The following is a 16,657-nucleotide window of genomic DNA, read 5'->3' as shown; positions in this document are numbered from 1 at the left end:
AACAATTAGATGGTTCATTATAAAACATCATATTGGAATTTATTTTCTTAATTTAATTATATTAATTTAGGATATATCTTGAACGAAACCAGAAAAAGGGACTTTTATTACCATTGTAAACTAAATACAAGCATTGTAATTAAAACTTACTCGCTGTAACAACTTCGTCGTCTTTGTTTTTGGTCTCTCTATTTTGGGTAGACTTAGTTGGCTGGAAAAGAAATTCACTATTAGGACCAAGTTTAAGGCTAAGTAGATATTCTACGAATCGCACATTCATCGTTGCTTACTTCAGGGTCAGTTTATATTCATTTAGAGTAAATAGTTTTATATTGTGTCAGTACTTTAAATGAATTTTTCCTACACCGAAAATATACTACTTCTTGTAGCAAGCAATGATCCTTCTGCTGCCTAATGTAGCAATTTACCTACATGTGGGGTTTTTTTTAGCTAGAAGTGGTTAAGGTGTGGTGGAATATTATGTAGATGAACCTTTTTTGGCTATTGTGCGATCGTGTGTTCATATGTGTCAAATTTTGAGGTTAAATCAAAACAAACAAACAAACAAACATAGATGTTAAGAGTTTTTAAAACTAAACGTAAATCATTATTACTGTATGTACCAACAGTAATTTTATGTGTATTCTAGTCACAGCAACCACATTATTTTATTAATATAATGATTGAAATTAATTATGGAAGAAGATTCAATATTTTAATATTATCTCATATAATTAGCTATTTTCATAGCAACCATCAACTAATTTGGAATACAATAATTAAATAACAACTTATAAACTATATAATAAACTAGTTGAATTGGATTTAGGAATCACGTCTGGTTTTCACAGTAAATATTCTCTAAATGGCTAAGTACTTTATAAAAGTAGGCTAGAGTAAGTTTAAAGTATATTTAATCATTGTCAATTCCAAAAATATAATTATGCCAGTTTGTTTTGATTTAACCTCAAAATTTGATAGGTATGAACACATGATCGCACTACTGCCATAAAGGTTCATCTTCAAAGATATTCCACCACTCTTTGACCGCTTCTATCCTGGGAAATCTCTTGAGCTGGTTTGGCAGCTACTTGTCTGGAAGGAGTCTCTGTGTAAAATTCGCTTCCGCAGTATCAACTCCAATTCCTACTTCTTCAGGAGTGCCACAGGGATCCTTGATGGGACCCTTCCTATTCTCTCTTTTCGTGAATGGCCTTCCCAGTGTTTTGCTAGTCCGTTCTCTAATGTTTGCCGACGATGTGAAGCTCATCCTGGAAATCAACACCGTGCGAGACCGTCTCCACCTGCAGAGAGCCCTTGACTCTGTCCTCGAGTGGTCAACAAAGAACTTAATGTCGCTGAACCCAACGAAGTGCAAAATCATTTCATTTCATAGAAACATTCAAACAATCGAATTTCAGTATATGGTTGACACTACTTACTTAAAGCGTGTCACAAGCATTCGTGACTTAGGGGTGGTTCTCTCATCTGACCTTTCACCTGACTTTCATGTTGATGAGATTTGTCGTCGAGGCCACAAAACTATGGGTCTCCTTTGCAGAGTATCTAGGGATCTTTAAAAGTGATATCAAAATTTGTAGGAGAGCGACTGGCAAGCTTATAAAAACAAGCCCATCCCCATGGGGCGTAGCCTAAGGGAAATATGAAAATTAAATGATATAATATTGCATTGTCATCCATTTGTGAGCTATGTTTCAAGTTTCAAGTCTCTAGCTCATCGGAAACTTAGTATAAAATTGATTGCAAAATATGTACCTGACAAGAAAGCGAGCTAATAAAAACGTTTTAAAAAATAGAACAATGATGTTTTAAAAATGTAAACTATTTGCCTGATGCTATTAGAGAAATGACATAGGTGTGTAACCTATCCATGCATTTTTTCTATCATTCACATACAACGCACTAATAATTTCATTCTTAAAGTACCTCAAAATTTGACTTATAGAGATAATAGTAAACAAATAAGAAGTGAGCGCCATACGAATTTAATGCTAACGTAAAAACAACAAATATTCGTTACTAGTGTACAATGTATTTTTGCAATACTTTGTTGTATATTGAATGAATAAAACCAGTAGAAAACGAAATTACCTTTAGTTAGGCTCTATTGAACAAAAAATCTAGCATGATATAAAAAGCTAACAATATGAACCAACTAACATCAAAGTAAACAAAAACAATTTATAAACATTTGAACACATGTCACAATGTACAGAGAAAGGAATTATATGACATTCTTCCCCTCCTAGCTGACATAGTCTTTTAAATACAAAGGTGGGTGTTTACTCCTGGAGCTTCTTTTTCAATACACTACGGCTTTAGTTGAAATTGTGAATTGGTCTGTTTTTAAATCCTTAGAGCAACATGGTCTTGACTCAGTTTTTCTTCGTCTTGGAAGATAGGCTCAAATTCGACCTCAACTTCAGAACTTCTTTAATTTATTTGTAGATTTGTGTTTGTGTCTTCTTCATGTCTTAGATTGGAGTTTGAGTCTTCTTCATGTCTTAGATTGGAGTTTGAGTCTTCTTCATGTCGTAGATAGGAGTTAGAGTCTTCTTCATTACGTGACACTTCTCCTACAGATGCTAAATGCCTGGAACTCACTGTAGTTTCACGGACATCTGCATATCTTATGTGAGAATACTTAGGATTCCCCTCAAGGAGCAGTACTTCTTCAACGAGTGGTTCGTATTTTGAGCTCCTGACAGGCCGTTTGATGAGCACTGGACCTAGGTTCATGAGCCACGAAGGAGTTGTCTTACCATTACTAGAAATTATAGAATAGAGAAATAGTCTTTCATGTGGTGTTGTATTTTTTGAGGTACACAATAACGACCGGATAGAGTGCAAAGCTTATAAATGTACTTTCTCCTAATCAGATATGTCCAGATGTTTACTTTTAAGTGATAGTTCGATTGTCTTCCAAATTATACCAACATACCTCTCTGCTTGTAATGAACATAAAAATGACTTGGGTTCTTGAGACATAAAACTTGAACCTCTGTCAAAATGAACATAAGCTGGTACTCCAAACATTGAGAAAAGAAGAAGTTCCTTAAGTCTCAGAATAACAGTTCTAGCAGTTGTATCTTGAGTAGGGAATGCGAATGGAAATCAAGAATATTCATCCGCGACTATTAAAAGATATCGATTTCTACTTGTGGATGGAAGTGGCCCTTTCAAATCGATGCTAAGTCTTTCAAATGGTTGAGTAGCTTTGATGAGTTGCTTCATGTTTGTGGAATCGAGGTTTTACCTCTAAGCAGGTTCGACAGGAGGAAAGTTACTTTTCAGATCTCATCCAGTGAATAAGGCAAGTTTTTACTCCAAGTCCAATGATACATCCGAGACACTCCTGTATGACTTAAAGCGTCATGAAGTGATACTAGATTTGATAAGCTTCCTTCCATTGATGAACATACCCTGGATAAAGCATCTGCTGTTTTGTTCTCTTTCCAGCTCTATAAATAATCTCATACTTATAACAAGATAACTCAACTCTCCATCTCATTATTTTATCATTCTTGATTTTGCTTGCATTTCGATCACTGAACGTGAAGGCTACAGATCGTTGATCTGTTATAAAACTAAAGTGTCTGCCTATGAGATAGTGCCTCCATTTTCTTAACGCTTCCACTATTGCATATGCTTCTTTCTCAATAGATGAATGTTTCCGTTCCGAGTTCGTTAGTGTTCTAGAGAAAAATGCTACAGGTATACCATCAATAGCCAAAGCTGCTCCTATTGCATTATTTGATGCATTGGTTTCGACTGTTAACAATCCATCACAGTCAATTGAAGAAGTTACTGCATTAACAATGGCTTCTTTAAGTCTTTCAAATACACACTTAGCTTCTTCATTGAGTGGAAAAGAACTTCTGTTTAAACAGCTCACCTTCTCAGAAAACTTAGGAATGGATTGTGAGTAGTGGGAGAACATACCAAGAGCTCTGTCAAGAGAGTTTGAGTTAGTTGGAATGGGAAGATCTTGAAGGGGTTGCAAACTATCTGGATCTGGTCTTATTGATTTTACACCGATTACATAACCTAATAGATGGACCATGGTTGTAGAAAACTTGCATTTATGTTTGTTCAAAGTAAGATTATATTTGGAAACAGCTTTCATAAAAATTTTCAAGTTCCTGTCATGTTCAGCCTGATCATTACCACAGATTGTTATATCAACCCCTTCAACCCCTTGAACCCTTGAACCCCTTCACGTTTTTCACAAGTAATTATGTTGGTTAAAGTACGTTGAAAAGCAAGGACACCATTATGAACTCTAAATGGCACTCGGGTAAATTGGTACAAGTTCCCGCAAGTCTCAAATGCCGTGTAAGCTTTGTCATTTTCTGTTACTGGGATTTGGTGATAGGCACTCCTAAGATCAATAGAACTACAAATTTTGTGTGAAACTACTTCGTTGACTATGTCATCAATCCTAGGGAGAGGAAACGCATCAAGTTCTGTAAAACGATTAATTGTCTGTGAATAATCCACAACCATTCTCCGCTTGTGGTTATCTGATGAAACAACAAGGACTTGTGCTCTCCATGGAGACCTGCTCTCTTCAATAATACCATCTTTCAACAGTAATTGAATTTCACTTTCAATAAATTGTTCGTCAATTGCTGAGTGCCTTCGAGATTTTGTTGCAATAGTCTTGCAATCTGGAGATAAATTACCAAATAGTTCTACTGGCTCAACGTTAGCTAAGGCTACACTACATATGTTGAGAGGAGACTCTTTTCCTCCAAAATGGACTTGTAAACTTGAGTGTCTTTTCAGAATGTCATGCCCTACAATAATGTCAGAACATAAGTTTGTAAGTACGCTGAAGACCACATTCTTGTAAATATGATCTTGCAATTTGAGATTGATTTTACAGTACCCTTTTATTGAGGAACGCAGAGTTTTTGAAGCCATAGATACCTCTCCCCCATTACATGTAATGACAGGAATGTTGAATCTAAGGGCTGAGCTTTGATTGATAAAACTACCAGAACTACCAGTATCTATAAGAGCGTATGCATCGACTCCATTTAATTGTACTGGGACTACAGCTTTACTCAAACACGATGGTACTGAGGCAATACAGTTTGACTGATGGACTGAGGCCTTTACTGTAGAGGTTTGTGTTTTGGATTTTCTACATACCTTTTGGTAATGTTCTTTAATGCCACATCCTCTGCATATAGCTTCTTTAGCTGGACAAGCAGCTCTGTTGTGTTTCTTAAAGCCGCAGAAGTAACATGTCTGATTGAGTGAACATGTTATACTTTATTGAAATGGATACGATTCTGGTTCGGCAGCATAAGGTCTTGGATCAGGGCTAGACAAGTATCGATTCTTTTCACTGATAGTCTTTGAAGCTGCAGCGTTAATGGTTGGTAAACACTTCTCTAAATTTTACTGTTCAGAATGATATTTAGCAATTTCGAGTGGTCTGGCTTGAGAAACGGCTTCATCCAAAGTCAAGGCAGAGCTTTCCAACAATCGTTGACGAATGTGAGGTACTAGCAAGCCATCAATGAATGTGTCTCTGATGTATTCATCTCTACAAGATACAGCATTTAAAGCTTTAAAGTTACAATCCTTGGAAAGACGCTTCAGAGATTCTACATAAGTATCAATGTTTTCACCAGTATCTTGTCTTCTGATTCTAAGTTTATGACGTGCGTAAATTCCATTGACAGGTTTCAAGTACAACTTTGTCAACACATCAATTGCTTGATTGTATGTTTTACAGTCATTTACATACTCATAAACGGAAGGTGAAATGAAATTGGTTAATACCAAATTGGTATTTGGTAATTGGTTAATAAATTGGTTAAGCCTCAGTTCTTCACTGATTTTACTAGCTTCGATGAAGTTTTCAAAGGTGTGAAACCAATGTTTCCAATCTTGGACTTCAATAGGATTGACATTAAATATCTCAGGTCTAAGTATAAGTTCCATGACAAAAGGTTGATGTATATTTTAATAAAAGATTCTTTGTTCAATAAATTGTTGTAGATTGAATGAATAAAACCATTAGAAAACGAAATTACCTTTAGTTAGGCTTTATTGAACAAAGAATCCAGCATGATATAAAAAGCTAACAATATGACAAGCTAACTAACATCAAAGTTAACAATAGTTATTTGTGTAACTAGTGGTGAAAGTGGCACTTTGCTGCACACGAGAGCAATGTTTACGCACGAGCCGCAGGCGAGTGCGGAATGATCTCGAGTGCAGCAAAGGCCTTTTTCACTCGTGTTACACATTATATTTTTCCTACAGTCACTATAAAGCATATAAATAATTAGTCTTTCAAACACTATACAACACGGTTTTAGGTTCAGCTGGCAACAGAAATAGTGCCCTAGAGAAAGTAGTACCCGCGGTCCGTATCACTCCGCTATTTTTCCTCGGCAACAAATGTGGTCCGCGTTTTGAGAATATAGTTCCGTATGTTTTTGTAATTTGAAGTGGTTTCCGTGCCTAAAAAAATGCTTTAAAGGTATTTTCTTTTGTATTAAGATCGTAGGAATGTTTTAAAAACGTTTAAAAGAAAAGTCCAGAAAGTTTAGAAATACCGAAACTATAAACACGAAATGACAGGTTAAATCGTAGTTATAATAGCCAATCAGCTGCTCATAGTATTATTATCTTTAAGTGTTGCCAACCTATTTCCAAGCGTACACGGATTACGTGCATAATAGAACCACGCTGTTTTGTGTTGTTTCGTTGGAATCCTGATGTGCGGCAAAGTATAAACCGTACGGCAAAGTATAAACCGTACGGCAAAGTATAAATATGCAGCAATTAGCAGCTTTCTGTACTATAAACAGTACAAGGAAGCCAACTTTGTCGGGTGACTGTAGGAAAAAAGTATTTGCAAAGTTATTTTCTGATTTTAAAATTGATTTTTGTCTGTATCATGTTATGTTTTGCAATATAACATCCCATTACGAAATCAGTAGAAAATCCTTTTATCACAGTAACTCTTACAATTATTTGTTATTAGACTATCTTATATTTATTGTACGGGTTGGTGTCTGCCTTTTTCACCACTTTTGGCTATATTTTTTCATATTATTCTAGACAGATCATCATAGGTTCATGAGATTAATGTCATAGGTACATGTTTTCAATCATTGGAAAAATCTTCGATTGCGTAATACAATACAGTACTGTACAAAATAATACAAGTGCAGAAGTGTTTTATTAGCTTTAACAGTAACCCCACAACTAATTTCTCAAAACTATGCTAGAGGGTTATTCTTTGACACAGAAGTATGAACTGACGCGACGTGACAAAGGAAAAATCAAACTTACACTGTAACGGATGGACCTCCCTTTGAAGCTAGAACGTGTCTTCTCAACAAACAGATATTTTTTCTCAAATAAAATCATAGATTAATCTTTATTGCACTGATGAAATCGCATAAGTTTTTAACTACAAAAGATCCACCAATACGATTTTAATACTATTTAAAGGTTTTTCCAAAGTATGGGAAATATTTTATTCGTTGAATGATCAACCATATTATTTGGTAACTAACGCAATTAATATCATTATTGGTTTACACTTATTACTCTTTAAACAATGCTAAATGCTCAAAATATTTATAATTTCACTCAATTTATCGCAGTTAGATGAATTAGCGTAAGCCTTGAAAGTAACCGTCGATTTCGACGGGTTTCACCTAGTCAAATAAATAATGTTATAGGCAGCTGGTATGGTAAGGTGTAATGTTGGCAAGCTGACTATGCCACAACACTTGTCATTGGGAAGAAAACTATATAGAGGGTATATTACACTCACAGTTTAGGTGATTTTTACCGACATTTTATAACCACTTTTTGTAATTACTACAATTTTTTTAATTAATCTTAAAATTTGTACAATAATTTATGACCAAGGTATTTCTGAAGACCGTGATATTGCAAGAAACCAATCAATGCATTTTGGAATAGTGAAATTTAGTTTTAAGTTAGACATTATAGAACCAATAATGAGTATTCAGAGATATCCGTACACTAGCTTTAAATTACAGAATACGCTTCATACACACTACCTCTCAGACGACAAGCCGTCTCAGTTGTTATAACTGCAAAAAGACCTTCACTTACGACAAAGTTCATAATTACAACCTAATATATACTTGCCTGTAATGACTGTCGTTGTGTCTGTGTTGTAAGTGCTGAGACCTGATTCTGGTTTTGGTCATTTGCAGGGTTGTCTTCGTCTTCTGGTTGTAAAGGCTCGAACGGAGACTGGGGTCCAACAAACATATAGTTTACTCTTTTTATTAACGAAAATTACTTATATAATAATTTTTATTTATCCTGGATGATTGCCTTGATCCAAAATAAAACTTTAAAATTTTGATTTTGATTTGTTAAAATATGCTTTTAAATTCAACTGTTTAAATTAAAAAGATTCACTTTGCCGCATGGTTTGCTTACTTTACAGCACTAGTGTGGTAAAGACGGACCAGAGAGAATGTTTCAAGGAGTAAAATTGTAATGCTAAAACGCCAACTTGTCAGCTGGTAACGTCCAATTCAATTGTCGATCTCCCGACTTCTACTGATAACTCAAACATAACCTAAGAATTATTGAGCCAAACGATTTGTAAACCACGAGTTTCAGGAAAGTATATTGAAAGATCTTGATCAGTCCTATATACGAAATAGAAGTAAGGGCTTGAACGGTTTGTACTAATCTTTTACCACCTAAATTAAAGCCAAGTTACGAAAAAATAATACGTTTGCAAAAATGTTTATTGATTCTTCTTCAATAATAATGTTAATAATTTAAGAGACATTTTATTTTTATTTGTTTTTATTTAAATTTGGTAACTAAACTGTGTCCATACATTCAGTTTTGCCACAAATGTGCAATATTTGTCTATTTTGTACCTAAAACAGTACTTAGGATGTCTTATTCAGCAAGTCAAAATAAACAAAAAACTGTAATATAACATGTGTCCTATCTCATTCCGTTTTCAGTCCATATGTGTGTATGCTTTTTTAACCATTTTTTTAACCTTAACCACTTGAGCCAGAGTGTTTTTTTTAAATGTTCTTTTTGACCAATATCTTTGTGAAAAATACCAATAAAAACTCATGAACCGTTTAAAATTGTCGGATTTTAAAAATATTCGATGCCAAATTCCATGGAAACCGTTAATTTTACAAAATATTGAAAAGTGATGTAAAATCTATTAAAAGTTATGCAGATTTAAACAAATCTATACTATTATATAAAAATCTAATGGTGTCTGTCTGTATGTGTGTTACCAATAGGTACAAAAACTACTGAACCAACTGGGCTTAAATTTTACAAAAATATAGATACCATACCAAGGACCCTTATAGGATTATTCACATTTCGATACTGACCGTAGGCTTTGCCCCTTTGGCTTTAAAAGTACTAAGGTGAACATTTTAAAAGTAAATATTGATTGGTCTCCATGGCTGCGATTAGAACACTAACAACGTTTGTTTACATTTGCTTTGACATTTAAATGAAAACAAGAAGAATTGCTAAACTGCATATTTCACAATTTCAGACAGCTGATAACAAAGAAATTAAATATAATATTTTCCATAACTATGAGGTAGGTTTATTTTAATCTAACCTTTTATCATGGATTATTTATTCTAAAGCTATGTCAATGATTATAGAAAAAAAAGATTCTTTAACCATTGCTGTATCAACTCCGGCTCTGCTTTGGATTTTTTAAAGCGTCTAAGTTATGAAAATAATGTTATTGATATGTTTTCATGGAAACAGTATGAAAATTACAATGTATAGATGTTTTGTATGAATTTGGAGGCTACTGTAAATAAATTCTAACTGCTTAACATGTGTTAGATTAACTTAACATAACTTGCACATAACATTGTTTTTTATATGTATATTTAGGTAAACTAAGTTATTGTGTTTTGCTAAACCTATGCTTTAATTAAACTAGAGAATATCATCAATAACTAAATTGTATGTCGTTGATTTTTGTTTTCTAAAATATGTTTTATATGTGTAACTATATTTACGCCACACTACATTATTTAGACGAGCCTCCCACGCAAGGATTCAGTCCAGAAAACAGCTGTTTGCCGCCAGCTTATTCAAATGGGGTTTCATTGCGTGATACTGTTCTGCAATGAGTTTTACCGGACACCAATCAGCTGATTATACTGTATTTGCGTAGGTAGCAATAATTGGTTATAAGCAAAAACATAACCTCTCTTAGAGGTTATGACTAGTGATTTTTAGTCCTTTAGTTGGTGGAAATATATAAGGATTCGTACGGATTAAGTAGTATGGCGTAAAATATCGTACGTAACTCGTCCAAAATGTGTTTACCGGACTCGTATGGTAATCCCGTACTCGACTTCGTCTCGCACGGGAACGACCACACTCGTCCGGTAAACACTTACTTTCAGGACTAGTAACGTAATATACTATTAATTATCAATACATAGCGTATTGTAATGATGCTATTAGAGAAATAACGTAGGTGTGTAACATATATATGCATTTTTTCTGTCATTCACATACAACGCACTAATAAATAATTCCATTCATAAAGTTCCTCAAAATTATAGAGATAATAGAAAACAAATAAGAAGTGAGCGCCGTACGAATTTAAGGCTAACGTAAAAAAAAACGTTTTAATTAACAACAAACATTCGTTACTAGTGTACAATATATTTTTGCAATACTTTGTTGTAGATTGAATGAATAAAACCATTAGAAAACGAAATTACTTTTAGTTAGGCTTTATTGAACAAAGAATCTATCATGATATAAAAATCTAACAATATGAACCAACTAACATCAAAGTAAACAAAAACAATTTATAAACATTTGAACACATGTCACAATGTACAGATAGAAAGGAATTATATGAAATTCTTCCCCTCCTAGCTGACATAGTCTTTTAAATACAAAGGCGGGTGTACTCCTGGAGCTTCTCCTTAGACCAACATGGTCTTGACTCAGGTTTTCTTCGTCTTGGAAGATAGGCTCAGATTCGACCTCAACTTCAGAACTTCTTTCATTTATTTGTAGATTTGGGTTTGTGTGTTCTTCATGTCTTAGATTTGAGTTTGAGTCTTCTTCATGTCTTAGATTGGAGTTTGAGTCTTCTTCATGTCTTAGATTGGAGTTTGAGTCTTCTTCATGTCTTAGATTGGAGTTTGAGTCTTCTTCATGTCGTAGATTGGAGTTAGAGTTTTCTTCATTACGTGACACTTCTCCTACAGATGCTAAATGCCTGGAACGCACAGTAGTTTCTCGGCCATCTGCATATCTTATGTGAGAATAAAGGATTCCCCTCAAGGAGCAGTACTTCTTCAACGAGTGGTTCGTATTTTGAGCTTCTGACAGGCCGTTTGATAAGCACTAGACCTAGGTTCATGAGCAACGAGGGAGTTGTATTACCATAACTAGATCTTATAGAAAAGAGAAATAGGCTTTCATGTGGTGTCATTTCAAATACATTGTTGAGGTAAACAATAACGACCGGATAGAGCGCAAAGCTTCTAAATGTAGTTTTTCCCAATAAGATATGTCCAGATGTTTACTTTTAAGTGATAGTTCGATTGTCTTCCCAATTATACCAACATACCTCTCTGCTTGCCCGTAGCCCAGAGCATTGTAAGCGTGTTGTACGGCTGGTGGCAACTCCTAGTGAACATAAAAATGACTTGAGTTCTTGAGACATAAAACTTGAACCTCTGTCAGAATGAACATAAGCCGGTACTCCAAACATTGAGAAAAGAAGAAGTTCCTTGAGAAATTCCCTAAGTCTCAGAATAACAGTTCTAGCAGTTGTATCTTGAGTAGGGAATGCGAATGGAAATCGAGAATATATCCACGACTATTAAATGATATCGATTTCTACTTGTGGATGGAAGTGGCCCTTTCAGATCGATGTTAAGTCTTTCAAATGGTTGAGTAGCTTTGATGAGTTGTCCTTCATGTTTGTGGAATCAAGGTTTTACCTCTAAGCAGGTTTGACAGGAGGAAGTTACTTTTCTGATCTCATCCAGTGATTAAGGCAAGTTTTTACTCCGAGTCCAATTATACATCCGAGACACTCCTGGATGACATAAAGCGTCATGAAGTGATACTAGGTTTGATAAGCTTCCTTCCATTGATGAACATTCCCTGGATAAAGCATCTGCTGTTTTGTTCTCTTTTCCAGCTCTATAAATAGTCTCATTATTATAACAAGATAACTCAACTCTCCATCTCATTCTTGATTTTGCTCGCATTTCGATCACTGAACATGAAGGCTACAGATCGTTGATCTGTTGTAAAACGAAAGTGTCTGCCTATGAGATAGTGCCTCCATTTTCTTAACGCTTCCACTATTGCATAATATGCTTCTTTCTCAAAAGATGAATGTTTCTGTTCCGAGTTCGTTAGTGTTCTAGAGAAAAATGCTACAGGTCTGCTATCAATAGCCAAAGCTGCGCGTATTGCATGATTTGATGCATTGGTTTCGACTGTTAACAATCCATCACAGTCAATTGAAGAAGTTACTGCATTAACAATGGATTCTTTCAAATACACACTTAGCTTCTTCATTCAGTAGAAAAGAACTTCTGTTTAAACAGCCTACCTTCTTAGAAAACTTAGGAATGAATTGTGAGTAGTGGGAGAACATAGGTACCAAGAGCTCTGTGAAGAGAGTTTGAGTTAGTTGGAATGGGAAGATCTCGAAGGGGTTGCAAATGATCTGGATCTGGTCTTATTGATTTTACACTGATTACATAACCTAATAGATGGATCATGGTTGTAGAAAACTTGAATTTATGTTTGTTCAAAGTAAGATTATATTTGGAAACAGCTTTCATTAAATTTTTCAAGTTCCTGTCATGTTCAGCCTGATCATTACCACAGATTGTTATATCAACCCCTTCAACCCCTTCAACCCCTGAACCCCTTCACGTTTTTTACAAGTAATTATGTTGGTTAAAGTACGTTGAAAAGCAAGGACACCATTACCAACTCCAAATGGCACTCGGGTGAATTGGTACAAGTTCCCGCAAGCCTCAAATGCCGTGTAAGCTTTGTCATTTTCTGTTATTGGGATTTGGTGATAGGCACTCTTAAGATCAATAGAACTACAAATTTTGTGTGAAGCTACTTCGTTGACTATGTCATCAATCCTAGGGAGAGGAAACGCATCAAGTTCTGTAAAACGATTGTCTGTAATAATCCACAACCATTCTCCGCTTGTGGTTATCTGATGAAACAACAAGGACTTGTGCTCTCCATGGAGACCTGCTCTCTTCAATAATACCATCTTTCAAAAGTAATTGAATTTCACTTTCAATAAATTGTTCGTCAATTGCTGAGTGCCTTCGAGATTTTGTTGCAATAGGCTTGCAATCTGGAGATAGATGACCAAATAGTTCTACTGGCTCAACGTTAGCTAAGGCTACACTACATATGTTGAGAGGAGACTCTTTTCCTCCAAAATTTACTTGTAAACTTGAGTGACTTTTCAGAATATCATGCCCTACAATAATGTCAGAACATAAGTTTGTAAGTACGCTGAAGACCACATTCTTGTAAATATGATCTTGCAATTTGAGATTATACAGTTTGACTGATAAACTGAGGCCTTTACTGTAGAAGTTTGTGTTTTGTATTTTCTACATACCTTTTGGTAATGACCTTTAATGCCACATCCTCTGCATAAAGCTTCTTTAGCTGGACAAGCAGCTCTGTTGTGTTTCTTAAAGCCGCAGAAGTAACATGTCTGATTGAGTGAACATGTTATACTTTCTTGAGATGGATACGATTCTGGTTCGGCAGCCGAAGGTCTTGGATCAGGGCTAGATAAGTATCGATTCTTTTAACTGATAGTCTTTGAAGCTGCAGCGTTAATGGTTGGTAAAAACTTCTCTAAATTTTATTGTTCAGAATGATATTTAGCAATATCGAGTGATCTGGCTTGAGAAACGGCTTCATCCAAAGTCAAGGCAGAGCTCTCCAACAATCGTTGACGAATGTGAGGTACTAGCAAGCCATCAATGAATGTGTCTCTGACGAATTCATCTCTACTAGATACAGCATTAACAGCTTTAAAGTTACAATCCTTGGAAAGGCGCTTCAGAGATTCTACATAAGTATCAATGTTCTCACCAGTATCTTGTCTTCTGATTCTAAGTTTATGACGTGCGTAAATTTCTTTGACAGGTTTCAAGTACAACTTTTTCAACACATCAATTGCTTGTTTGTATGTTTCACAGTCATTTACATACTCATAAACGGATGGTGAAATGAAATTGGTTAATACTTTAAGCCTCAGTTCTTCACTGATTTTACTAGCTTCGATGAAGTTTTCAATGGTGTGAAACCAATGTTTCCAATCTTGGACTTCAATAGGATTGACATTAAATATCTCAGGTCTAAGTATAAGTTCCATGACAAAAGGTTGATGTATATTTTAATAAAAGATTCTTTGTTCAATAAATTGTTGTAGATTGAATGAATAAAACCATTAGAAAACGAAATTACCTTTAGTTAGGCTTTATTGAACAAAGAATCCAGCATGATATAAAAAGCTAACAATATGACAAGCTAACTAACATCAAAGTTAACAATAGTTATTTGTGTAACTAGTGGTGAAAGTGGCACTTTGCTGCACACGAGAGCAATGTTTACGCACGAGCCGCAGGCGAGTGCGGAATGATCTCGAGTGCAGCAAAGGCCTTTTTCACTCGTGTTACACATTATATTTTTCCTACAGTCACTATAAAGCATATAAATAATTAGTCTTTCAAACACTATACAACACGGTTTTAGGTTCAGCTGGCAACAGAAATAGTGCCCTAGAGAAAGTAGTACCCACGGTCCGTATCACTCCGCTATTTTTCCTCGGCAACAAATGTGGTCCGCGTTTTGAAAATATAGTTCCGTATGTTTTTGTAATTTGAAGTGGTTTCCGCGCCTAAAAAAATGCTTTAAAGGTATTTTCTTGTGTATTAAGATCGTAGGAATGTTTTAAAAACGTTTAAAAGAAAAGTCCAGAAAGTTCAGAAATACCGAAACTTTAAACACGAAATGACAGGTTAAATCGTAGTTATAATAGTCAATCAGCTGCTCATAGTATTATTATCTTTAAGTGTTGCCAACCTATTTCCAAGCGTACACGGATTACGTGCATAATAGAACCACGCTGTTTTGTGTTGTTCAGTTTGGAATCCTGATGTGCGGCAAAGTATAAACCGTACGACAAAGTATAAACCGTACGGCAAAGTATAAATATGCAGCAATTAGCAGAGTACAAGGAAGCCAACTTTGTCGGGTGACTGTAGGAAAAAACAAACATTTGAACAGATGTGACAATGTACAGATAGAAAGCAATTATATGACATACTTACATCCAACCAAACCACTTTATCAATTTGTTGCGGATCAGCTGGAGTGACAGTTTTAGTCCCACTTAAATTTACGTCATACTGACACCAGATTTGTTTCTCGGGGCTATATAGCCGAATGAACCCTACAGTCATTTTCATGTTGTCAAGTGATAAGAAGAAAACTGATTGTAAGCTTGATAGGGACAAACAGTTCAGTCCTTTAACAGCTAGTTTGAAGGATCCAAGTTGTTTGATGACAGATATATGTTCCGAAAGTCCACTTTTGTAACACAACAAGGTGTAATGGTTACTCCGTCCATAGTCAGCATATTTACTTAGGTATACGGCTTTAAGATCACTCTCTTCTACAGTTATCTCATGTTCTTCCAAAAGTATATCTTTCTCTGAAAAATACAATTTAACTCTTATTAAAATTAACTTCACAATTTATTTGTGATTCGCATCACTTTAATGCAATATCTGACTTGATTATTGTTACACACTAGTAGAGCGGAGGGTGGTCTATACCAAGGCCGCACTAGATATACTATACCCCCCTCCCCTTTGGTGGGAATTTTTGAAATATACATTTTTGTGCTTGTATTGACACGTACATTAAGATTTTAGGGGTTGCCACTTGTGAATTACAGCATGTTCCAGAAAACACGAAAATATCATGATAGTTAGAATATATATACATAAAAAAATTAGTTTTACTTTTCCGATTTCGTTTGGTTGTTTTACCCGACCGATTTTCATGATTGAGGTCTCAAATTGAAGGTATTAATGTACAGATTGCACATCAAGCATCGGCATATATTTGTCTACAGTCCCACTCGGCTTATACGTAAACGACATTTTCTCCCCATGTATTTCTTATGGTAGTTAAATTTTGGTTTTCTTTTCCGAGTTCGTTTGGCGCTTCTACCCACCCGATTTTCATTATTGAGGTCTCAAATTGAAGGTATGCACGCACAGATTTCACATCAAGCATCAGTATATATTTATCGACAGTCCCACTCGGCTTATACGTAAATGAAATTTGCCCCCTTGTATTTCTAAAGGGAGTTAAATTTGTTTATTTTTATTTTCCGAGTTTCTTTGGCTCTTCTACACGTCCGATCTTCATGATTGAGGTCTTAAATTGGTAGTATGCACACATATATTTCACATCAAGCATCATCGTATATTTATCTACTTTATTACTCGACCAAAAAACATAGATTTGATATATTTTTTAATTTGTATTTCATTTTAAA

The 16,657-nt window shown here is 35.1% G+C and overlaps 1 protein-coding gene across 1 annotated transcript in view; it reads right to left on the bottom strand.

Annotated features, from left to right (window-relative positions):
• LOC128999251 (uncharacterized) overlaps nt 1-16,657 on the bottom strand; it is a 132,755-nt gene that overhangs the window by 89,265 nt on the left and 26,833 nt on the right. The window contains exons 14-16 of the mRNA XM_054425650.1: nt 15,420-15,802; nt 8,176-8,283; nt 151-211 (exon numbers count right to left, since the gene is read on the bottom strand). Coding sequence (XP_054281625.1) covers nt 151-211; nt 8,176-8,283; nt 15,420-15,802 — 552 coding nt within the window. The remainder of the gene's footprint in view (nt 1-150; nt 212-8,175; nt 8,284-15,419; nt 15,803-16,657) is intronic.

The sequence above is a fragment of the Macrosteles quadrilineatus genome, unplaced genomic scaffold, assembly GCF_028750875.1.
Source record: "Macrosteles quadrilineatus isolate MER2022 unplaced genomic scaffold, UCM_ALF_1.0 Scaffold_8__2_contigs__length_117827958, whole genome shotgun sequence".
NCBI lineage: Eukaryota > Metazoa > Arthropoda > Insecta > Hemiptera > Cicadellidae > Macrosteles > Macrosteles quadrilineatus.
This window is presented reverse-complemented; position numbering and strand designations above follow the sequence as displayed.